General features: G+C 37.0%; 2 protein-coding genes and 1 long non-coding RNA gene across 4 annotated transcripts in view; 1 reads left to right on the top strand and 2 right to left on the bottom strand.

Moving 5' to 3' along the window:
* Positions 1–17,829, top strand: part of or (AP-3 complex subunit sigma-2 or) — a 79,032-nt gene extending 61,203 nt beyond the window's left edge. The window contains exons 4-6 of one of the 2 annotated variants that reach the window (XM_068372621.1): positions 1,008–1,115; positions 2,633–2,668; positions 16,737–17,829. In XM_068372621.1, the coding sequence (XP_068228722.1) occupies positions 1,008–1,115; positions 2,633–2,668; positions 16,737–16,859 (267 nt within the window). In that variant the 3' untranslated portion in view covers positions 16,860–17,829. The remainder of the gene's footprint in view (positions 1–1,007; positions 1,116–2,632; positions 2,669–16,736) is intronic. The other variant, XM_068372622.1, reaches the window with a different exon arrangement.
* LOC137638978 (uncharacterized) lies at positions 2,996–7,143 on the bottom strand. The gene is made up of 3 exons (XM_068371310.1): positions 5,699–7,143; positions 4,956–5,552; positions 2,996–3,079 (listed from the first exon to the last, which is right to left on the bottom strand). Exons 1-3 carry the CDS (start codon positions 5,975–5,977, stop codon positions 2,996–2,998), a joined length of 960 nt encoding a protein of 319 aa, XP_068227411.1. The 5' UTR covers positions 5,978–7,143.
* Positions 17,830–20,723: 2,894 nt separating the features above from the next.
* Positions 20,724–25,125, bottom strand: LOC137640130 (uncharacterized). Its single transcript, XR_011044305.1, has 2 exons — positions 24,471–25,125; positions 20,724–21,344 (listed from the first exon to the last, which is right to left on the bottom strand). It is a non-coding gene; the product is annotated as an uncharacterized lncRNA (long non-coding RNA).
* Positions 25,126–26,119: the final 994 nt, after the last annotated feature.

Here is a 26,119-nt window from a genome sequence, read left to right as displayed (position 1 = left end):
TGAAAATAACATATTTCATTTATTTTCATTTTATAAAGTATGTAAGCTAACATTTGTAATAACATCTTTACTTAACCTATACACTAATGATTTTGTAATTTAGCAGTCATCTTATATTACAGATATGAGATGAATTCATTAAAATTTGCTTTACTCTATTACTTTGTCTTATCTACAGATTTTCTTAAACGCTAGTTTATATGGTACTGTATTTATATTTATTTGATTATTTGTTTACAAATATATTTGTATTCTTGTACTGTATACAATTTTTATTATTTTGTTAGATTTAATTAAATTTGGAAAGTACAGTACAGTAGTAGTAGTACTCAGATTGCTTACTTGTGTTTTTCAGAATTGTATTCAGTTTGTTTTGATTCGGTTCATGCTTACAGTGGTCTTTGTTTTTTGAGTTAAATTCAATTTACGTACCCTAAGTATGTCATCCAAGAGTGAAAATCAAAAGTTTGTTAATCTCAGCTGCTCATTTTAATGTTACCCCAGATGTTAGGCATATATAGTAGGCCTCTATACAATTTGGTATGAGTTTACTTGATTTTATGCTTTGGGAAACATTTTTGATATAATAGAGAATTGGTAATAAGCCACCCCTAACGCCATATTAGTCTAGTATTGCAAGGTTCAACTGTACTGGCATTTGAAAACCGAATTTTCACTGGTTTTACCATAACCAAAAATAATGAAAGATGATCACTAGTATGGGAATCTGGAGAAGATTGCAACATTAAGGCTGTCTTTGTGCACAAAGCCGGTTGCAAAGATTCAGGTTATAAAGAGACCAAACAGCTGATCAGCATCTCCAGTCTCTCTGGTCATGTAACTTGCTTCTTGCTAACACATAAAATAAATAATTGAAGGTTGTGTTAAGATAAAACAAAATTATTTACAGTAATGTGAATTATGGTTATATAATTGCAAATCAGCTGTCTTATTTACAGTATTTATTTTTGGTAACTTTTCTAACTCTTTACTATCCTTGTTTTCAGGTTCATTATATACTTAATGAACTTGTGATGGGTGGTATGGTACTAGAGACAAATATGACTGAAATTATAACCAGAATAGATGATCAGAACAAATTGGAGAAGCAAGAGGTTTGTGCTACATTTTTTTCAAATATTTCTTTAGTTCATAAAATCTTTAGTAGTTATTGATTAATTAAGAATGTTTGCCTGCCAGATCTGGTTTTAGGGCTGAAAGCATAAGCTTTCTAATCCTAAATATTTTTTTTAACTATCTGCTTTATCTCTATCTATAATTCACATAATCATAGTGTTAGGAGATTGAATGCTATTCAGTTAGAGGCATTCAATATTTGTACTTTATGGCAATTATTGTATTACTGTATTCAAGTATGGTAGTGGCTTTTGAGTTGGTAGTTGGTATTCTCATAGTTCATTAATTGTATTGTTACACAAATGGTATTGTATAGGGTTAGTCTCACTTCAATTATGCACAGCTTTAGGACAAAAGCTATTCCAAAAATTATGCATAATCCTCTTGTCCTTTTTCAGTCTTACAAAGGTTGCATTATTGTGAAATAAGGCTTGTCTTGTTTTTTAGTAAGATTACAGACTTTAATGGCCTAAGCCTTGTTCCTGTAGTTTATGTGTGTATAAAGCACTGTAGTTTCCGTTGTATCTTTATTATAACTAAAAGGGTTGTTTCACAAACGCATTTAAAAAAATACTTTTTATACTTGGCTGCCAAAGTTTACACAAAGAAGTCATTATGACGGGTAAATGAAGTGTGTTATGTTTTTCATCTTACAGACAACAATTGTCACCTATTTTTAAATTAGATTAATGCACCAGGATTAGGATTAATCTATGATAATAAGTCATACAATTTCACTTACTCTGGGGATAAAAATGTTCTTCACCGAGTGTTGCAAAATACGTATCAGTTATAGACTTAGCCTACAGGCTATAGCGTTGAATCTAAATCTAGATATATTATTATTAATATGAGATGATTGTCACATTTCCAGACACTCATTGGGTCCACCCACAGGATGTAGTATTTTTAAATTGGATGAAAATTGGAGCAAGGTAAAGCTTGAGAATTTAAATAGCTAAGTAAGAAGAGACCAAAGAGAACCAATAAAAATCAAAATTATGTTTGCCTGACTGCATCAAATTTGATGTAAAATAAATTTATGGCCAAGGGGAGTGACTTTATAGATTTCTTGGGATTTTTGATACAATATCATCTTGATGTTGGAGGGTATTGGAGGGAGTATGGTTACCTTAATAAAGGTTAAGATAATTTGTATATCAGGAGATACAGGGGTTATCATCATGTAGGGTTCAGTACAAATTTGCTAAAGTACTTTTAAATGCACAAGGAAATCCTATAAAGAAATTAAAAGCGGATAAGGTATGTTATCAAGATCAAGTTAATGGTGAATTGAAATTTGTGTAAATATGTATATGGTTATTAGTACTAATTTTAGTTTTGCATGATTTTGTGTAGTTGTGATTAGCAGAGTTTTAAACTTTTATTTTATTATGTTTTCATTTCTTTATCCATTCAAGACAACCCTAAAATTTACTTAATTGTGTAGATATTTTGATTTTCAGCTCCTAATATACTGTAGTCTTATCCTCAGGGTCCATATAGTTCTGCATCATCATCGGTACTTAGAGTAAGTGATTATTGAGTTAGTGTGGTTGTGTGTTGCTAATTGGCAGTTGAAAATATCAAAGCTTCAAAATTCCAATGAATTCGTTTTTGTCATTTGTGGTTAGAGTATCACAAGCAAAAGAACAGGCTTTTTTGTGTGTACCCTTTGCTGTACATATTTCAATTGGTATTGATTGTGAAGAGAAAATAAAAAAAAAAAATACTAATGGAAAATATTGCTAGTAATCTATAGTATTGAAAATGGTTGATTTTTGTGTTGTCTTTGTTTTAAGTTACCTTAAGTAATTTTCATATCAACACCCAATCATTCACTGTTAAAGCTGCACTCCTATGCAGCAGTGGTGAATATGTTTGATATAAGATACACAAAATCCATCATTACCACATGCTCTATAGTACTGTATTCACTATACTTAGGAATTTGTTTTTAAAATTTGATAATTACAGGTTAACTACGATTTCATCTAAATCCTTAATATGTCTTTATGGCTTGTGATTTTTTTTTCTTATTTTGAAGTAAAAATCTATCATAAATTCAAAATTTTGTGAATTCTTTTGATTTAGGAACTGTTGATAAGCTATGGAGTTAAAAAGTTTTAACTTTTGCGGATTTATAAACAGTTTTATAGTAATACCCGACACTTTCACAAATAGTCTGTTGTAGAAAGTTATATTGGGCTGACTATAAATATAACTAAGCTAAAACTTACTAACGATAGCAAAAAAACTAGGGAAATTCTCAAATTTTAAAAATGTTGTAGTGAATGACACAAATTTACACCTCCCGATTGATGAAAATACTGGAATCATACCCATGCCATGCTACTTTCTATATATAGCCATGTGTATAATTGGCGATTGTATATTTGGAGATGAGAATTGATGTGAGGGGAAATGGGATCTTGTATTACTTTTTGAAAGAAGTCAACATGAACAAGCTTCGAGGAGGAAGTTGGGTGAACCTTGGGTGAGATTCATTAAAAGATATTTTAAGATGCATTTAGTTTAACATTAAAACAATAAGACATTAGATTTGTAGCTATAAACCAAGATTGCTTCCACTGTAAGATAATTATACCGTATTTCAGGTTACTGAAATAATTTAATAACCATAGTATAGAGGGTTTTTGCGGGAATATTTAACACCGCTTTTCAAGGATCCATGTAAAACCCTCATATTTTTCTTTAGCGGAGATGATGCAAACACATAGGGACATAATGAAATCATCACAAACATTTTCTAACATCTTATCATTCTTCTCTATTTGTGACACTTCCTTGTAATTATTATTTTATATACAGTACTGTATTCATATCTATTTTGTTTCATTACATACTTTATATATTTTATGCCTATTTCCATGTAGCTTGAAAGCTGTGTATGTTCATTTGATTAAAGCATACCTTGTTTGCAGAGAATTGATATGTATAGCAGTATTAGGGGTTTTATTGATGAGGTTAGACTTACTTATATTTAACCTCTTCACAGGCTTTGAGGTTTGTGTCCAATGTTTGTATTTCTCTGTTATGCTATTTTCAGGAGACTGTTCCAAAGAGCCTGCTTTCTCAGTTGAAAGGAATTACATAGTGAGCTTAGCAAAATGTTCCTCTTTTGTGTTGGAAGCCTTTGTTTGTCTGCAGTAGTCTATTTTTACTAACATAAACCAGCACTCCATAAATTTTGTGATTGTTATTAACACTGTTGTAATATATATACATAAAGATTGTGTAAATATTTTTTATATAAATGTAAAAGATTTGCATTAACTTTGTTTGATACGTGAAAGATTATTATTTTAAGAATATGGACTACATATGTGTAAATATCCTTTTCAATGTTAAACTTACCCGATGATCATATAGCTGTCAGCTCTGCTGCCCGACAGAAAAACCTACGGGCGGAATACGCCAGCGATCGCTATACAGGTGGGGGTGTACATCAACAGCGCCATCTGTCAAGTAGGTACTCAAGTACTCGATGTCAACACAGAACCAATTTTCTCTCTGTCGTGCCACTGGCAAGACCTACTAAATACGCTGTTACTAACTGGATTTGTTTTCACAACTATTTGGTGAATTACACTATTCCAGTTTTGAGCTTTCGCTATGCAGGGGTTTTATCTTCATTTCAAAACTTGAACTCGTTTTGGATAGATTTAATTATGGTGACAAAGAGAGTATGGACTCTCTTTCACTTTTAAATGGCCGACCCTTCCCTTAGACGGAAGTGTGTTTAGGTTTTTAGTAATTTTGCTTAACACGTTATAGATCTATATATTTTACTGCACTCCCGGGTCCTGAGACATAGGGGCAGTGCTAGTCGAGTCACTAGGAGCTCCGGGGAGGGGAGCCTTCTTGGGCTTCGATGATCCAGGTAGTGTAGGATTCTGACGAGTCCTCACTAAAGGTCTTTTCTGAGATTTGACCTTGGCAGGAACCGAGAGCGATCTTGGGGAGGATTCGTGGTTCCCTTCAAAACCAAGAAAGGAAAAATTATTAGAAGTTGGAGAAAAAGAGGGGCTAAGAAGAGAGGTCTTAGCGCCAGACCCACCTGCCTCACTTACAACCTTACCTGTGTCAGGTTCGTCAAAAACCATGGGCTCTATGTCTAAGGTCAGAGCCGTAACATTGTCTTCAATGGGGTCCGGGTCGTCAGGGATGTCTGTATCCTGGACGAGATTGAGTTCTACGATTTCCGCAATGTCAGCAATTATAGGAGCCGCCACTTGCCTAGGCACTGCTGCCGAAGATTTTGCGTTCGGGTAGATAAGTCTACAATAATCTTCTGAGAGGACGTAGGGCTTCCTGGCCTTTACGTTACGGGCGAAGCCGCCTACCCACAATTTCAAAGTGGCTCTTGCTGAAGTTTTAACCGCCTGGGAACTCTGAAAGAACGGGGATAAGGTTAGCAAACCCGAGGACAAAATGATAAATGAACCCGAAGATTCATAACAGAAGTCAATGATTATCTATCATATTGATGTCGCCCAGTGAAGGGAAGTAAATACAAAAATGACTGAAAGAGGCTCACCGAATCTGAAGCGAGGGTGGAGATAAGGTCATAACAGATAAGGCAGTTGTCAGGGTGCCATACCAAAATATCGTCCATCTGGATCCCACAGTCCGCGTGGGACCGACAGACAGCATGGCCGCAAGGCTGGTGAAGGACGGCCGCGCAGGCTGTCATCCGGCAACGGACCACCTGTAAAAGGAATAGTCCATGAGCATCTACTAGTTTCTCTATAAGGGGTCCCGGAGGGTCCGGGACCTGCCAGTTAATAAAATAAATGTATAGCCTTAGACTAAACATGCAGAGAACTGAGACTATTCCAATAGCAATCCGGCAGAGCCGGGTATGAAAAAGGATGCAAAAAACAGTGATTAATATATAATCATAACTAGTTCCGGGGCCCCCGTGGCCGGGGAACAGGGTTGGTAAGTAAACTTAAAGTAAACTTAAAGTAACTTAAAGTAAACTTAAAGTACCCAAGATACATCCTTAAAGTACATAAATAGAAAACGCCAATTATGATCAAAAACTAATGTCTGTAATGAATAGGGCTCCCGGAGGGAGGATATTAATCAAAACCGTGTCAGTGTCAACCGATCATGTAGTTAAGAGCTCGGCGGCTCCGATGTCTGATGACGGGAGGGTACAACGGGAGAGCGCGGGGGGAGCCAGTGGAACCCCCCCTACCTTACCTGAGGTACCGGGACAAAGGTAATGATTCATGTAGAATATAAAATAATGATATGGGATATAATAAGTCCTATACGGACGATAATAGCATGAGGTACCGTAGGGGAGGACACTCCTAATATAAGTGCTCATTCTAACAACCGTAATTAAAAGCAAGGTTACACCAAGGTGCAGATATACCGACTAATCACGTGTGATAGTCCCCGGTGGTCCCGGCCTTCCCCCTCCCCGACCGATGGCGACGGGAGGGGGGAGACGAAACCGCCCGGTATGAATGAATGAGACTAAGTCATACCCCGTTGGTATACTCAGTCCTCAATATGTCGGAACGTTGATGGAAGACTGAGGTACAAGCATACTTGACCCGTAAATCATAACCAACAACCATCGAGTGAGAGGAAGGGTGTACACTGAAGGGGGGGGGGGGGGATGGAATAACCTCCCCAACTTGTTGGGGGGGGTGTAATGGTACAGGGAAATCGCCAGTGCGCAGTGGTAGACAGGGCTACCAACTGGAGATCCCCTAATCATGACATGAAAATCCCAAAAATATGATCATAACGGAGTAAGCAATAAATATAATATCAATGCACAAATACATAAAAATAATTAATGAATTAAAAGCGAAATCACGTAAGTAAGGTTAGGCATGCAGAAAAAATATGGCGAGAGAGGGACTCGGGCGAGTGGTAGGGGAGGAAGCATGACGCCATCAGCAGATGGAAAGCAGGGGTACCAACCTAGTTACTGAAGCGGTAGATCGAACAGTAAAAACAACAAAATACGCGAGAGTCCCACTCGAACCAAACGTAAAACTAGGTGGAGCGTAATAAAACAAAAGGTTTTACTAATAATAAGTGAGATGGTCGAAATTAAAGCTCCTAGAACTAGCGAAACAATCTCAATGTTGACGCTATCCACCAACATGCACGAATGCAGGCATACCAACATAACCTACTCCTGATGAAACGCTAACACCGATATCATAGGATAACATAAAATAAATGCTATATGAAAGCATAAAGTCGGTGTACTAAATGAATATTGCTATATGAAAGCATAAAGTTGGAGTACTAAATGAATATAAGGAAAAAACTCCTAAAGGATCGAACGAATATAAAAGACGGACGAACTAACGAGACAAAGGGCAGAGGCGAAAGAAAGAACGGGGACGCCGCTCATATATAAACACTTCTAAATAATAAAAACAAAGATGACACTGCCCAATCTCGTTAAAAACTCATGGATAAGGTACTTAACTTCGATGGGGTATCTTGGGAATCGGCCATCGAGAGAAAGTTGATGATAAATCCAATGAAACACACGAAATAAAACACTTGGACTTAAATCAAACAGGTGCTTGAAAGGAGTGATGGGCAGGCGTGGGTTGAGTTAGTAGTACTGGTCTGCGAGGCAGGGGAGGTTGAACGGCACCTCACTATTGGGGGATTTCGAAGAGGAGAAATCTAAATGGTACGAGACCTCTGGTATTTCGCCCCAGTCTATACCGACACCATTAGGTGAGCGAGCTAGTTCAACCTAGCATTCCTTTACATTTTTTCTCTGGTAATATTAGCAGTTATATTCCTTTGAAATGGTGCTTAAGGAGCATTTCACTGCGCGGCACAGGGATTGAGCCCAGAAATAGATTTTTCCTTCGTCAAAATCCCTTTATTAGGCCTCTTCAATTAACTTTCCTTTTATTATAAACATATAAAAATAAATTTTTATGTTTTGTTTATATGCGACCTTTTCTGATAGTAGGCGGTCCTAACTTGGAACCGAAGTTAATCAACGTTGAGCCCGTTATATCGTATTTAACCTTTAAAGAATTTAAAACTTTTTAAATTTAATGTTTTATGAAAGAATTTCTTTGATAGTCTCGTACTGTTTTCAAAGATGAACTAACGTTTAGTTTTTTAGTCTACGCAGTTGTTGACGTTCAGGACGTTCAACATGCGCTCTATCGTTACGATAGAGAGAGAGTGTATCACGGTTTCACTTTGCAGTAAGAGTAAACCGATTCTGGCGTTTCGTTCATTCTTTCTTAGCTTAAATGGTTTAAATTCTAAATTAAAGGAACTTTTTATTTGGAAAACCTTTGTTTTTTTCCTTTAGCAAATAACATGTTTTGACGATATATAATTGGGCTCTTCTCTCAGGTGCGAAATCTAGAGAGAAAGAGAGAGATAGAGACGGAGGGAGAGAGAGGAGAAAAAAAAACGTTTCGTTCAAGCGGGTAACGTTGTTCTCGTTTTACTCTCCTCCCTAGTCGCTGTAGGGGAAGAAGGTAAAACGTTTCTAGGGTTTTTATTCTTGTTCCCAGGCTATGTGCGGTGAGAGATTGTAAACGTAGTTTATTTGAACTAGTGTTTAGTCTCTTTCCCAGCCACTGAATTCTTTATCTTTATATATATGTTTTCTGTTGCATTATACGACTGTTTTCGCAATTACTACCTTTTAATGAAGGGTAGGATTGCGTGTTTCAGGTAGAAATCAGTTAAAGTTTCGATTTCAGTGAAATAAGTGCAAAACAGAAAATCAAAGTGATAAAGTGATATGCGCAAAGTGTTTCAGTGTTGCGTCCGAGGGTTCGTCTGTTCGTGCCTGTCGTTCACCTAGTCCGGGACCTCTTGCAAGCTCCCAAGCCCAGGGGAGAAGTAATGTCGAACGACTTATGGGTTCGTCAGGCCTTGATCAACGAACAGACGTTTTTCCCTCCGTTGTTTCGGGCGTATCTACCCAAGATCGCCCCACCCACACAAAGACGAGAGAGCCCATTTACTTCTCGTCTGCGGAAGAGGTTTCTCGTAAGAAACCTTGGACCAAGGTCTCGCAGCTTATTAAGTGCAAGTCGGTCCCTTCCGCGCAAGTCCAACGGCCCAGGTGTAGCCACTGGGTCAGTTCGGACTCGCTGCAGTCTTCCGATGACTGCACACCTCCTAAGAGAGGTAAAGCGGTACCGCAACAGGCAGTAACACCGTCTGTTGCCGCACCTGCTGCTGTAGACCCTAAGTGGTCTTTGCTACAGTCTATGCAGACACAGTTAGCATCTTTTTTGCAGGAGTATCGTGCGGAGAAGGTTGACGCTGCACCCGTTAGCCTACAACCTACCACGGTTGTGCGCCCAGCAGACGCTGTGGCTGCCTGCTCCCACACTCCAGCTGTGAGAGCTCCTCCACCCATGCGCAGTCGACCCTGCCAGACGCATGCTGACGTTCACAGACGCACGGAACCCTCCGTTGACGTGCATGTGCTACCACAACAACAGGAGGGTGGAGTTAAGCTGCCGTGTTTTGACACGGTGCGTCAGCCTCCGCAACCCACTGTGGTTACCGCCACTTGCCCGCAGCAGTCTAGTCAGTCAGGAGTTGAGGCTTCCCCACACAGCTTTGGTTGTTGCCAGCTCACAGACTGTCAAGCAGTTACATAACGTTGCCTTCTGGTCTGCTACTTATGCACCAGTGCTGTATGTCCTCACGCACCTGTTGTGGTTGACAGTTCAGTTTTTTGACAGTTCACAGACTGTCAAGCAGTTACATAACGTTGCCTTCTGGTCTGCTGCTAATGCACCAGTGCTGTATGTCCTCACGCACCTGTTGTGGTTGACAGTTCAGTTTTTGACAGTTCACAGACTGTCAAGCAGTTACATAACGTTGCCTTCTGGTCTGCTGCTAATGCACCAGTGAGACCCTCACTGAGATAACCTAGCTTTTCTCGGACTAGGTTCCTGTAGATGAGAAAGTGCTGTTCTCCCTCCTACTGATATTCCTTTGAGGACTCTGTCATTTGGAGAAGAGCTTTAAGCTGCTTAGCCTCCTATGGACTTTAATTAAATCATGATGATTTTTTAAGGGTCTTCGTCCGGATCTTGTAACTGCTGCTCCTCGTTTGCCTCACGTCAGAACTTACACTAGGCCTAGCTACTTCGAAGCCGATGTTGTTAAGCTAGTGCTCTCTCGCTCTCCTAGAGAGCGTTACGTTGGCTAGGCGACTGGTTTTTGCACCAGGAGGAGTTTTAGGGATTCAGCCTTTGATTTCCCTTCTTTTAAACTGGCTTATAGAGCGAGAGTCTGATAGGACACGAGAGAAGTTCTCGGCTTGGGAGTTCATGCCTCTGCCCAGATAGACTTCTCAATTCTGGTAGACTCGCCCTGGCACCTAGCCAGGAGACGCTCCAAGTTGTTTACAGGTCAACTTCTCAACTTTTGTGAGCCTTTGAAGTTTTGCTGTACTATTATGTCACACATAACAAGGCTTTCAGGGATGGTAAATGGTTCCGCCTCAGTCGCTAACCCCGTCTGTTGCCACACCTGCTCCAGTAGACCCTAAAGGGCTTTGCTGCAAGACATGCAGTCCAAGCTTGCGTCCTTGATAGAGGACTTAAATGCGGAGAAGAACCTTCTGGCCAACAACCTTCCAACCGGTTGGTTGTGCGCCCTGTTGACGCTGAGGTAACCTACTCGCGTCTGCCAGTTGAGGTGGTTCCTCCTTCTGGCCAACAACCTTCCAACCGGTCGGTTGTGCGCCCTGTTGAGGCTGAGGTAACCTACTCGCGTCTGCCAGTTAAGGTGGTTCCTCCACCGATGCGACCCAGTGTGGGTTGCCAGTCGCACGTTGACGTTAAGCGACGCTCGGAGGTGGTTGTTGACATTCAGGACGTTCAACAACCAGCAGAGGTGACTTGTTGTGACGCAGTGCGTCAACCTCAGCAACCCGGTAGGGTGTTGACTGCACAACCCAGACAGTCTAGACAGTTTCGGGTTGACGCTGTACTTCCTCGCGCACCCATGGTTGTTGACAGTTCACAGACTGTGCAGCAGTTCCATGATTTTGCGTCCGGCTCCGTCACGCATCCACCAGTGCGACCGGATTCAGCGAGTCAGACGTTGCCCACTCCGTTGCCGTTTCCTCATCAGTTTCGGATGAGGAACCCTCTGATGAGGACGGTGCTGAACAAGACGATCAGCCCCCAGCCCTGCTATCCATCCAGAAGATGCTGAAGAAGGAACGCTGCCCAGTCAGGCTGTGGATGAGTCTGGTAGGGACACTGTCATCCGTGGATCAATTTGTGTCACTAGGAAGACTACACCTCCGTCCTCTTCTATACCATCTAGCTTTTCACTGGAAAAAGGACAAGACGCTAGAAGCGGTCTCGATCCCGGTTTTCGGAAAGATAAAGTCTTGTCTGACTTGGTGAAAGGACTATATCAACCTTAGAGAGGGTCTTCCCCTGACTGTTCAGACTCCCAACCACGTTCTCTTCTTGGACGCATCGGACGTAGGCTGGGGTGCGACATTAGACGGTCGGGAATGCTCGGGATTATGGAACTCGAGTCAAAGGACAATGCATTTCAACTGCAAGGAGCTACTGGCAGTAAGTCTGACCTGGAAAAGCTTCAGGCAGGTCTCTCCTTCAAGGCAAGTGGTGGAGGTGAACTCGGACAACACCACGGCTTTGGAGTACATCTCCAAGCAAGGAGGGACCTACTCTCTGACATTGTACGAGATTGCAAGGGTCCTCCTCACCTGGTCAAAAGGTCTAGACATATCACTAGTAACGAGGTTCATCCAAGGCAACTTGAATGTCATGGCAGATTGTCTCAGTCGGAAGGGGCAAATAATTCCAACAGAATGGACCCTCCACAAGGATGTAGGCTAGAGACTTTGGGCCACCTGGGGCCAGCCAACCATAGATCTCTTCGCAACCTCGATGACCAAGAGGCTCCCAATATTTTGCTCACCAATCCCGGACCCAGCAGCAGTTCATATAGATGCCTTTCTACTAGATTGGTCACATCTAGATCTATATGCATTCCCTCCGTTCAAGATTGTCAACAAGGTACTGCAGAAGTTCGCCTCTCTCGAAGGGACAAGGTTGACGCTAGTTGCTTCCCTCTGGCCCGCGAGAGAATGACTCACCGAGGTACTTCGATGGCTAGTAGACGTTCCCAGAACACTTCCCCTAAGGGTGGACCTTCTACGTCAGCCACGCGTAAAGAAGGTACACCAAGGCCTCCACGCTCTTCGTCTGACTGCCTTCAGACTATCGAAAGACTCTCGAGAGCTAGAGGCTTTTCGAAGGAGGCAACCAGAGCGTTTGCTAGAGCAAGAAGAATATCCACCCTTAGAATCTACCTATCGAAGTGGGAAATCTTCCGAAACTGGTGCAAGTCAGTATCCGTATCCTCGACCAGTACCTCTGTAACTCAAATAGCTGACTTTCTCTTATATCTGAGGAAAGAACAATCTCTTTCAGCTCCCACTATCAAGGGTTACAGAAGCATGTTGGCATCAGTCTTCCGTCACAGAGGCTTAGATCTTTCCAACAATAAAGATCTACAGGACCTCCTTAAGTCTTTTGAGACCACGAAGGAGCGTCGTTTGGTTACGCCTGGTTGGAATTTAGACGTGGTACTAAGATTCCTTATGTCAGACAGGTTCGAACCGCTTCAATCAGCCTCCCTGAAAGATCTCACCTTTAAGACTCTTTTCCTGATATGCTTAACCACAGCTAAAAGAGTCAGTGAGATTCATGCCTTCAGCGAGAACATCGGATTCTCATCCGAAACGGCTACATGTTCTACAACTTGGTTTTCTAGCCAAACACGAGCTGCCTTCTCGGCCTTGACCAATATCGTTCGATATTCCAAACTTATCGTATGGTTGGAAATGAACTAGAAAGAGTATTATGTCCTGTAAGAGCTCTTAAGTTCTATTTAAAAACCTTTACGAGGCCCGTCTGAAGCTTTATGGTGTTCAGTTAAGAATCCATCTTTGCCTATGTCAGAGAATGCTTTATCCTATTTTATCAGACTGTTAATACGAGAAGCTCATTCCCATCTGAATGAGGAAGACCAAGCTTGGCTGTAGGTAAGGACACACGAAGTTAGAGCTGTCGCAACTTCCGTGGCCTTTAAACAAAATAGATCTCTGCAAGTATATTCGACGCAACCTATTGGAAAAGCAAATCAGTGTTCGCGTCTTTTATCTTAAGAATGTCCAGTCTCTTTACGAGAACTGCTACACTCTGGGACCATTCGTAGCAACGAGTGCAGTAGTGGTGAGGGCTCGACCACTACAATTCCCTAATTCCATAACCTTTTTTAATCTTTCTCTTGAAATGTTTTATTATTGTTTTTGGGTTGTCCGGAAGGCTAAGAAGCCTTTCGCATCCTACTTGATTTGGCGGGTGGTCAAAGTCATTTCTTGAGAAGCGCCTAGATTAGAGGTTTTGATGAGGACCTTTAGTATGGGTTGCAACCCTTCATACTTCAGCTCCTAGGAGTCGCTCAGCATCCTATGAGGATCGCGAGGCTCAGTAAGGAAGACGTACTTAAAAAGGCAGAGTAATTGTTCAAGTCGACTTCCTTACCAGGTACTTATTTATTTTATGTTTGTTATTTTGAATAACTGCTAAAATGAAATACGGAATACTTAGCTCATTATGTCAACATGTAATGCTGGTCTCTACCCACCCCCCTGGGTGTGAATCAGCTATATGATCATCGGGTAAGTTTAATATTTAAAAATGTTATTTTCATTAGTAAAATAAATTTTTGAATATACTTACCCGATGATCATAAATTAAAGGACCCACCCGTCCTCCCCAATAGAGACCCAGTGGACCGAGGAGAAAATTGGTTCTGTGTTGACATCGAGTACTTGAGTACCTACTTGACAGATGGCGCTGTTGATGTACACCCCCACCTGTATAGCGATCGCTGGCGTATTCCGCCCGTAGGTTTTTCTGTCGGGCAGCAGAGCTGACAGCTATATGATCATCGGGTAAGTATATTCAAAAATTTATTTTACTAATGAAAATAACATATTATAAGGAATTTTGCTTCTTCCTTGAATATAGATAGTACAGTACAAGAGTAGCTCATATATTACTCTGCCAGAGAAGATGCGCTTTAAGAAAAATGTATCTTGAATAAGGACATAACCAACTCTTAATGCACGATTCTTTTTCAGCTTATTGAGATGGATATATTATCTTGACACTATATATGTACAGAATATAGATGGCCAAACTTTGAATATATATATATATATATATATATATATATATATATATATATATATATATATATATATATATATATATATATGTATATAATATATATATATATATATATGTATATATATATATATATATATATATATATATATATATATATATATATATATATATATATATATATATATATATATATATATATAGATAGATAGATAGATAGATATAGATAGATACAGTATATAGATAGATAGATATAACTTAATTGGAATTAGTACTGTACTTCTATTTTATTGGTGACATTAAAAGAGGGGAGAGGTAATTCATTTCTGTTGTTCTTCAGTTCATTGTTTCATTGCTTAAAAAAGTGAGTGTGATTCTAGATTGAAAAATAATAATAAAGTTAGAATTTATATAAGTACTTTTCTGATTATGTGATGTCTCTTTTTAGAAGAAAGCTGTTGAAAGATATGAAAGGATAACATTAGATACTTTTAACTCTTCTCATTTTTTTTTAGTATGAAATTTGAAAGATAATTAACCTCTCCTTTAAAACCAGCAGTTGTCGTCCTCGTCAGCATTTGATGAGAAGCACGATGGTAGGGGCATCAAAATCAAAAGATTTAAAAGGTTTTTAGGTCTAAAATTGGCTTAGGGATAAGTGGGTTATTTGTCTTGGCCCGTTATGACAGATAAAGATTTTAGCTCTTTCTAGTATGCCCTTCGATCAAGCTACGAACAATGGCAGCCTGAAGTGAACACCTTTGATAGGACAAGAGATGATTGGAGCAACAATTTAGAAAAAAAATTTATTAGAATAAGCCAGAAGAAAGACTGCATACCAGTTTGTGTCAATGATAGAGAAATTTTAACCAGTTGATTGAAATGGCTGAAAACAGGAAAACATTGAATGATTTAGCTAATTAGAAGACAATTTGTTGATACTTGTTCAACTTAGTTGGAACTATATCTCAGGAATAAATGCTGAAGGACATTGTTGAAATGGTGGAGATTGTATATTGTTTCTTAAAAACATAAGTACAATGGATTGTGAAAACCCAGTGAAAAAAGTCTAGTGAAGTTAAAAGACCTGAGGACTATAAAAGTTAAACAGAAGCAGACTGATAAGAGTGAAGGTACAGTACATGCTTTGTACGTCACAAACAATGACACCTAGCAAAGAGCTGTATGCAATTCAAAGACAAGGACCAAAGGTAGTTTAAGAAAAATGCTTGAGTCTCAACTTTTAAATGTCTCAACAGTTATATTCATTGTTAATTTATATAGATGGCTAGGTAAACCATATATTGGTTGGACAACCACATTTCTTTCCTTTGAAAATTTTTATCAAAAAGAATTTTAACTATGTCGCTGTCATTTCACAACTCATTGGGCTCACTCAAAAAATTTTCTTTCAAGTTAGAACTGGACTAAGGTGAAGTTCAAGAAGATTGTCCGCTAAGTTTTTGAAGCTGGGGTTTTAGGGCAGTTGTAATTAATCCTGGGTCTCTCTCAAGGCACATAATTATTGCAATTAAAAAAATCACATGTAACTGTGTATATTTATGTAATAATTGAGAGATATATAAAGCATAATAAATTACATGTGCAAGATTTTTCCTTGTCATGACCACTTATAGTAAGGCTACTTGTCATTATGTTTAGTGATAAAGTTATGCTGTTTTGACTAACACTCTAACAATAGTTTTTGGTTTAGGAAGTGCTAGTGCTGTGTGAATTGTTTGATATTTTTTGTATAATCTTCAGATCTTTTAGGTATTCTTTGTGTATTTGAAAGGATTTTCTTAATAATGAGAGATGGTTTGTGGAAAATTGTTTGAGCTAAGGTTTGCTATTGATAAGACTGTACTTGTGATGTAGATGTGTACAGTATTCATTGAGATTTTATAGACCACGAATTGAAGGTCTTCCATCAGCATTTTCCCTGTTTTTGCCCTAAACCATTTTGTGCTCTATTAATATATACAAAGTTGAAGTTAGTAACTGAAGAGACTAAAATTTTTCAAACTATGGAAAATCTGATCTAATTTATGAACTTTAGCTGAAAGTTACAGCATCTCCTTCAGATTATAATTTACTTTATGTGGAATTTCAAATTTTATGTGTACTAATGGTTTGTAGGGTTTTTCTCTTTTAGAAATCTTCATGAATGTGTAAATGTTGTCGTTACCTTTTCTGTTTTCTTATTGCTTCAAACTTTTTCTAATGTGCTTTAATATAAGAATCACAAACAGCATTAATTTTACTTTGAATTTAATTCCAGCGCAGGGCTGAAAATCACAAGGATTTAATATTTCTGGTGTTTTCTAAGAAAATCTAAATTTGCAGGCTGGTCTAGCTGCTGCTCCTGCCCGTGCTGTTTCAGCTGTTAAGAATATGAACTTGCCACAACAGATCAAGGATATCAAGCTACCAGATCTTCCAGCAGCTATCAAGGATCTGAAATTTTGATCTTATCTGAAGTTCTACAAAGTTTTGTACATAAATATATATTTACATTTTTGTCAGGTGTTTGTATTTTTTTTATCAGTAAAGGTGAAGTCTGTGTCACAAAAACAAAACTTTTTCTGCTATTTCACCTTTTTCGGAATATTCATTCATTTACATTTGAAATGCAATTTCTTGATCCATATGTATAGTGTACTGCAGTGTCATCCATTTTCTTGATAATCTCATTATTCATTAATACTGATATATTACTTCCTTGGTTTATTATCATAAAAGTGATTTAAAGTGACCCTTGAACTTGCAGATATGTCCATATACTGAAATAAAGATCTGTATGTTGAAATAACACTAAATTGTTGTAAGTTCCTGTTTCTTGATTCTGCAAAATTAGTATGATTGAGAAAAGTTCTTAAAGAAAATTAATATACTTGAGAAAGATCACACATGAAGTAATTTTAGAATCTATATTCATTTTTATAATTAATCAAGTTTATCATTTTCCCAGTATTTAAGAATTAACACACAATACACAATTTACAAAGATATTTAATTACCAAGGAAGTTGCATGTATTTGCATGTTAAACAAGTGATTTTGAAATTTGCTAAACAAAACATGTTTAACCATTAATAAATTGGTCAGAAAAGTACTCTTGTGACACTTTCTTTACAAAATAGTTTGAGTGACAAAAAATGTTTTATTCAGTGTTAGACTAGAAGCTCAAGGTTAAAAGAAGCTTTTTATTTCTCTATTTCATGTTACCTAATGATCAGATTTCTTTGTGCAGTATTGCTGTGTTGTAGCCAAACTCAATTCTATGTTTTGATGCGTATTGGCATTCTTTATTTTTACAGGAACAAAAATATTCAGTTAATAGTAATATCATGTTTTCTTTTGCTTTCTTTTGTACAGTACAATCATATGCCTTAAATATAATTGAAAATATGTTTCAAAAATAAAATTTATTTGCTATATGACCTAGTTACTTTTAGAATCACTGTTTAGGAAATTCATAGGTAAGAAAGAATTATTTCTATAAACCTTCTCTGGTGTTCATATTGCTTTCGTCTCTTGAAAACCACTCATGTCGTTGTTACCCCTTAAAGATGAAAAGATTACCATTTTTTTTCCTTCCAGTATACTAATGCCTCTAGAATAACGGTATCTACCGACAATAACATACTGCGCGTGTCATATCTTCTTTAGTGTTTCAGTCACCCTAGTTTGATAGTTTTCGTATGATTTAAAGGTTTAAAGATGTCTTTCAAATTTGTTAGCAATTGCTATCGCTGTGTAAAGGAATTAGTTATTGGTTTTGGGTAATAATTGGATTTCTTTTTCTTGTCTCGTGCTGGGGACACTTTTTTTCTTTCAGACATTTGTTGGGAGGAATGTATAAGTCTCATTGTTCCTCTTGGAAAGTAAGTTCCAGAGTAAAGCTCTAAGCATAAAAGAAAGATCACTTTTAGTTCTAGGAGAAATCCAGAGAATGTTAGGCTAGCCAATTTTAAATAGAATGATAATGGTAATACCACTCTAGCATTTGACTTTTCTTCAGTCTTAACGAGTTTAGTTTTGATAGTCATGAACTTAAAAAGCTTTATCACGCTAGCTAATTTTGTGGAAGCTCAGAACACCAACTAGTCTTTCATTAAAGGTAATTTTTCAGTCCTAACCTGTCCTGTTTGATTTTTTTATTGTGCAATATTTGGTAATAATTAGAAATAGTCAAGTGTGGTGTGACAGGCATTTTATTTTGCTAAGTATTTTGGTTTTCTGGAAGTAATTTACAAAATACCGTAAACTTTTTCCTTTTATCGCTGAAGAACATTCCATCAAAAAAGCTTTATAAACTTATTCTTGATATTCTTGATATTTGTTTTTATTATGAGATTTTATAATATTTGTAACTAGTGAGAGAATAATATTGATGAAAGCAATGTTTTTTTCAGCCTTTAAATTTGGGGATTATCTTCGGTAAAATCTATATTAATATTTACTTATGTTTTTACTATTACGGTTTTCAGACAGAGGCAGTAATTATCAGCAGATACACCACCAAATTTCTGGTGCCTAAAATTCCAGTTTTCCTGGATGAATGATTTTGTCAAGCCACCTGAGGTTATGTAATAATGTTATTTTACTGTTTACCTTTGTCCTGCAAAGCAAAGAATGACATTTGTTTTTAACAAATATCTTTATGATTACACTAAAGCCAATTTGTCTTGTAAATAAGAAACTAAGATTTGGGTTAACTTGAAAAAAGTTTTGATACAGTGATCAGAGATTGTTGTGTCCATATTTCCTAGGAACAGGTTCTCAAATCTGCAAAAAAAATTTGTGATAACCTCCCTTGATGTTCATGTTGCTTGTTTCTTAAAGCTTGGTTTCTATTGACATATACCCCCAGAAAGCTAAAAAAAAAATCCTGTTTTCTTTCCTTCCAATAGGCTTAGGCCTCTAGTATAGCAATGAGGCAGTCTTGATGGCTAATGGCAGTAACTATGGTTTGGGAACAGCGTTGTTTTTGTTTTTTTAATATATCAGTGCCTTCGTTGGTGTCTTGTTGATCGGCAGTGCCCGTTTTCCAGATTGTTGTTATTCAAGTTATTAAAGATGTCTTCTCCATAGCCACTCCCTGAATTCATAGCTTTTTCAGCTTCATCTGCTTTCTGGTCTAAATATTCTCTCCAGTTAGTCCTGTCTTTTCTTTTTACCTCTGTCGATATTGGAATACTCAGCATGCTCTACCTTGGAATTTTCATTTCTAACTCAAAAACTCTCAACAATCAATTTCTATCTGTCTTCTTTTTATAGTATCCCAAGTATCATTTGATATCCATGGCTTTCTCCTTATAACTGCATCTCCAAAAACTTTACTGCTATGTTCTTAATATCACACCATTCTACACTAATTGCCTTCTCTTCGTCTCTAAGACTGCAAATCGATTTCTACATTCAATTGCAAATGTTTTTCTGTGCTCATCTTCCAGAAGCTTGGGTGCTTTCAGTTTTAATGTCAATGTAGCAGTGAGGAGCTGGTGATCACTACCAATATCTGAACCTCTATAGCTTCTTACATTTCTCAACGTCATCCTTCTCTCTTTATAAAAGGTTTTAAGTTCTCCGATAAAATGTATAAAGTGTTTGAGCCCATCAGTATATAGTTTTTCAAGTCTGATAAGTCTGATTCATAACCAATTATGTTTTCCTTTTAAATGGGTGAATAGCTGCTCTTTTCACTGTCTTTGCAACTAGTCCTTCCATGTACCATTCCATTGTTCTCAAAAGATCAAGAATACTGCATAATTTAATTTATTGAATTCTTTTATTTTATGGTGTCCTATGGTTATGATGCTCCATACTTGAAGCTGATAACTACTACTTGATTCTCGAGTAGAGATTATAACAATGACATAAATAGAGATGCCAGGTTATCAGCTTCGGACATTTCTTCCGATCTTTGTCTGGTAAAGAGTAGAAATCCTGGTAGTCAACTTAATCTGGTACCACTGTTACCATATCAACTTCCCTAATTTCAATGCTTATGACGTCATTTTCTTTCAATTTAGATACGATAACAGTTTTGTCCGACAGACACTGTTCGACCGTGTGGAAGCACCTTTATACGCACTGAGTCTGTGCTCTGTAACTAGATACATTAGCCCTAAAACAGGAGAGACTATATCTTTGGTAGTGTAATTACAGTATTTTGTACACTGTTGTATTTCCTGCTCTATCCAGTTGTTTTCCCTGTACCCTTTAGTTAAAGATGAGGAAAACAAGTATAATTTAAAACCTATTGGCAATACTCAAAAAGCCAACTTATCATAGAAGTAACACCTTTGTAAGGAAAATAAAATCTTGGTGAAGGTTTTCCCAATATTTTATTGGGTTTTTTTGATAATAAAATAAACATTGCAAGTGACCCTGCTTTACAAAACACAAAAAGAATGTTTAACATCAAAATGTATTGTGGTATTACTATACAGACTAACAATTTCGTAACATGCCTGTATGTTTAGCATCGCAACCAGAATTATAATAATTTTATCATGAAAATTTTTGCTTAAAAGGCAATTAACCAGACACTATTAAAATAACTTGAAAATTTTCTTTAATCTACAAACAGAATTACTAATAATGTCTGGATCATTCCCTTAATGGTACAAATATGAAAATATAACAAACCTTCCCCTTTACCTAGTATAAAAGCCTGCACTTTCTTTCCAGGTTTGACACTAATAAACTTTACATTCTGTAAAGCTCAAGTTATGCACAACAGTAGTCAAAGATTTAAAATTGGCAATATCTTTCCTTACATGTACATTCAGATTTTAGATCATCCTGGATTCTCTCTCACCAATGTTTAAGTGAAAGTAAGACCAGCAGAACTGTAGGTGTTGAAGATCTTCTCGATAGCATTGACGTAGGCAGCTGTGCGCAAATCAATTCCCAAGTTGTACTTGATTGCAGTTCTCATGATGGCCTGTAACAAATATTTAAATAATTTTTGTTTCATAGAAATAATTTTACAAAATCTCTGAATAGTTGACAGTAAGAGAACACAAAACTTAATCATATAATGTAATAGTTGGCCCTCCGGGTAGCATTTGTGACGCTGTATACAGTACTATGTAATCAATGGCATTACTGTACATAATTTCCATTTCCAAATGCACACACCAGAACTATTTCCTTGTACAAGATTCAGCCTTTGATGACAAGCTAGTTATGAGGAAACCATTACAACTTGTAATCTTAACACAAATACAAGACTTGCTCTGGTAAATTCATTATAATTCTGATATGCATCATTAAATATATTTTTTCATTAATTTGGATTTTTCCTAGCTACAAAAACAGTCTTGTACATAGGAAATTGGTTTACAGCATGAGCTGGAACTGGTGTTGATAGTTAAAGAGGTAGTAGCTAATGACAGATGGTGTGAGGTGAGGAAGGACTTCCCCTTCAAAAATTCAAAGCACAGGACAGAGGGCTGGTTGAGGTGTTTAACTTAAAGAACTCTGTTATACTTTAACAAGGAAAAATAAAATTTGCTTAAATCATTTGGGATTTGTTAAGTGTATACTGTAAAAACCTTTTGTCCTTTGAAGTAAGGAGACTCGCTGATTGGTGGGTATTAAGTCCCCCTAGAACCAAAATGGATAGTTCTTTTACTTCCCTGGAAATGTCAATCTACCTAGCCTGATGCAGAAGTGAAGGAGAGGATGCCAGCAACCTTCTACCTATCCATCATTGGGATGAATAGGCTGATATGGCCTAGCCTGTCCAAGAAGATTGGTACTTGGTCAAATGAGGGATCCCTTCCCCCCGAAAGGGATAGAAATTCGGAATAATACACTTGGCATGATGATCAACAAGTGGACTTACATCTATACTTTACCAAAGAAGATATGTTTACTGTCCCACATAGGAGCTGGATTTGTTATACAACTACTATACTTGAGCAACTACCACAAGAAAAAGCGCAAAGGGATCAAGGGAGACTGAAGGAGAAATTCTCTAGTTTTATAAAGAAATGAGGTCATATAAAGTCATTCAGAGAGTAAACCTTCAACTGCTTCATCCCCAAGAGAAGGCCAGAGAGAATTGAGGCAAAGAGCCAGTCATTCTAGGCTTACATCCATAAGTTACCAAAGAAAATACTTACCATCCCAAATGAGAGCTACAGTAGGTTTTACTACACAACTACCTCCACAAGACCAAGCGTAATTGAGCTGTCACCACAAACAAAACGCAAAGACATTCAATGGACTTCTGGGTTCTCCTGTAGAAGGTGGTCTGATGCATACAAACCTCATCCTTTAACATTTGGCTGACTGCAAGATTCCTCTTAAAGGAGAGGGTGGATGACCCTCTCACCAGTTGAGGCGTATGCATAATGAATAAATTCGAAGTCGGAACTAAATTGTGTTCCCAGACACCTTTCTTTGTTCTGCCAGTTCTCAGGAAGAGTCGGGCCACAAAAGCATATCCTCTCCATGTCATCCGACTCTTCATATAGAGAGGATGGAGAAGAGCTCGAAACTTAAGTCGTGCCCAGGCAGGTTCCTAGTTTTGGACGTACAACCTGGCATCAAACTAGCAAAGCTCCTTCAACCCCTGAGCATGGAGTAGGGCAGAGAGACTGTATAACTCGCTTAAACAATTCACCATGTTATGGCAGCAGAGACAGTCTTAAAAATTAGAACCTTGACTGACAGCCTTCTCAAAGGCTTGAACAGGTATGAGCGAGCCTGGAGAATGACGGACACGTTGCTCTCTGGGGCTCGAGATCCCGGGATGAGCAAGACTGTTCAAAGCTCTTCATAAGCACAGACAACTCCTATGAGGAGACATCTATCCCCCCATTAAAAGACCATATTCAAGGCCTTGGGATACCCTTGACAGCAACGACAGACAGGAGTTACTCTCCGTGAAGGTAAACTAGGAAATCTGCAAGTTTCTCTCTGTGAAGGTAGACTAGGAAATCTGCAATCTGCTCATGACTGCAGAAGAACCCCTTCTACAATATAAGTTGCCGAGGAAAATCTACAGTACAATTTTCATTATTTTTAAAATTTCATATTTTTATTAAATAAATTTAAGCTTTTATAAACACTCCTATCAATCTTTATTAACCCATTTTACATTTTGAAAAAATTCCCAAACTACTTTCACTGTAAACTCATCCTTACATATACGTTAATGAAAAATCTTAAACTGAACACTCATTAACATATGCACAGCTAGGCCAGGCTATGCCGATGACCACACTGAATGTCTATTTACTGGGGCAAAAAAAGACTGCTGTATTCAAAATAAACACATTTTTAGGAACGCTTTCACTTATTTGTATCCAATAATAATGATGATTGTAATAAAGACATCACATTATGAAATAAAAACGGCAAATATTCATCTTTTCCATTGTTTACATTTGTAAGCTCTTCAAAATTACCGGTTTTCAAAATCAGATGATTAAGGCAAACTACAGAATTATTTTCTCTTCCTAAAATAAACCATTATCACTTGAACTATCATTTTTATTTTATATAAAAGTATATAGTTAATAATAAAAAAATTTTTTTTATTTTAATAGCATATCAAAGTTTACTTGCGTTCCATCCCTATTGCCGATGCACGATTTGCATACATAGTAGTATATTTATAAATCCGTGCAGTACTGACGAAGTGATAAGTGTACCGTGATATGGAGAGCGATTACTATACTCAACTAATATTAACTATAAAATTAAGCCACTAAACATAATCCTTTGATATGATTATTAAACACGAGAAAAGAAACTATTAAATTTCAGATGCTTACATCCTTGGTCGCCAATGAACCTATGCAGTGAACAGGAGAAGGAATGCTTAGGTCAAAGACATAAAATGGTTGTACGTAGAAAGCAAGCAATTTTAAGATACTATAGGCAATGACTTATAAGATTCATCAAAATAAATACAGTATTAGAAAAAAATCATCAAAAGAAATACAGTATCAGAAAAAAATTCATCAAAATAAATTTAGTATTAGAAAAAATTCAAGATAAATACAGTATAAAAAAAAAAAAAAAAAAAAAAAAAAAAAAAAAAAAAAAAACTTACTCGTGCTGAACGCTCCATGGTATAATCCAGACCAGAGTGGACGATATCTTTTTCAGAGGCACCCTGAAATATATGAAACATTATTAATTTACTGTAATGATCCACATTAACATAGTAAAATTAATTACACATTTCAGTTATATATTTTACATTTTAATCAGGAAAATAATATATTAGGCCAATAGCTTAAATTCTATGCACACACAAGAACAATAATTTACAGTTAAGTGTAATATAACTACCAAATGGCGTAATATATACAGCAGTAATTCATGATGAATACATTTAAATACTAACAGTACGGTAATAAAAGGCTATTTCAATAACAGGGAATCATGCGACCACAAAAGGAAAAGAAATAGCTTATAAAAATGGTAACTAGTACATATGCCTCACATCTGTCTCAAAGGACATATTTTAAGTGAAGATTTACAACAACCAACTAATTAACTAATTACATAGCTGTACAATACTTTTTGAGACTAAATATCTGTAAGAAAAATTTTAGTTTCCCTCAATCCAAAGGCACAGAAACAAAATATGCCAATAAAAAAAAAAAAGGAAAAAAAAAGTTTTAAACAAAAGTGACCAGTAAACTACAAAATATTGAATTAAAATAAAATCACATCATAAACAGAACTCTGTCAGCTACCAATTCCCACTGTCAGCTACCAATTCCCAATATATAAGATGTAACAGCTTTTAAGTCCCAGTATTATATCTACATCCCTTCTCGTTATCTTTTCAACTTTTCAAAAATGTTAACTTCCAGATACTGGTACGACCTTAAAATCTAATCATCAAATGACTTGTTGCTTTAAATTTATAGTTCATTGCATTGTATTTTAATTTTAAGTCATAATCCTAGCTTTGTAATAGCAAAATCTTGAGCTTTGAAAAAAAAAGAATAACATAAGAAACCTAGGATAATCATTAAGTATTTCATAAATTATGTCACCATACTAATAAACGGTTCACCATTTATAGCTATAGCTATTATTTTACTGCAGCAGAAAAACCTGCTATTATGAGCTACACTCTAGGTCTAGTTGCTACCTTGTTCCCGATCAAAGATACAAGGCCAAAATGGCCAGCAATTCTGTAGATGGAGAACTGCAAGTTATAAACTATCTTCTAAGTCAAATGGTTCTTGGTTCTGATATTTATGTAGTGCTGGGAAGTGAAATAGTCATGCAGATTCTACATCAGTACTAAACTAATATCAATAACTTAAAGCCTAACATTTAAGTATACTCCTAGTTGGTATAAAAATACAAAATAGGCAATTGAAGAATCACACATTACTTTGTCCTGCACTTGGATAAAAAAATCCTCCTCATGGTTGGCAAAACAAACTAATAGCTGTCAAAATTCATAATTAAATATAATTTTCAGCTGAGGTTTCAAACATGACTTTTGTTAACTCAGGGGTCTGGATAAACTATCTAATCATGTTTCAAACATAACTTATTTTACTCCAGGTTTGTTTAAAAGTTTAATTTAAAAATAAAATAGAAAAATGCATGCAATTTGATTTATAGGGGGGGGTGTATCCATAAGCTTTTCAGCAAAAATCTAATGGGAATAGTGCACTGCAATAATCACGAATGTCTCCAAGAAATGCAAGGAATGTGCAATATTGAGGGGAG

The sequence above is a fragment of the Palaemon carinicauda genome, chromosome 4, assembly GCF_036898095.1.
Source record: "Palaemon carinicauda isolate YSFRI2023 chromosome 4, ASM3689809v2, whole genome shotgun sequence".
Taxonomy (NCBI): Eukaryota; Metazoa; Arthropoda; class Malacostraca; order Decapoda; family Palaemonidae; genus Palaemon; species Palaemon carinicauda.
The sequence above is the reverse complement of the archived record's forward strand: the minus strand, read 5'-3'. Positions and strand labels throughout refer to the sequence as shown.

Coding starts and splice junctions, on each gene's coding strand:
- LOC137638978 (XM_068371310.1), bottom strand. CDS start 5,977: ATGTTTAGTCTAAGGCTATACATTTATTTTATTAACTGGCAGGTCCCG. Junction 5,553..5,698: donor CCACCCTCGCTTCAGATTCG/GTGAGCCTCTTT, acceptor CCGTTCTTTCAG/AGTTCCCAGGCGGTTAAAAC. Junction 3,080..4,955: donor CTATGTCTCAGGACCCGGGA/GTGCAGTAAAAT, acceptor CAAATTCCTAAG/TATAGTGAATACAGTACTAT.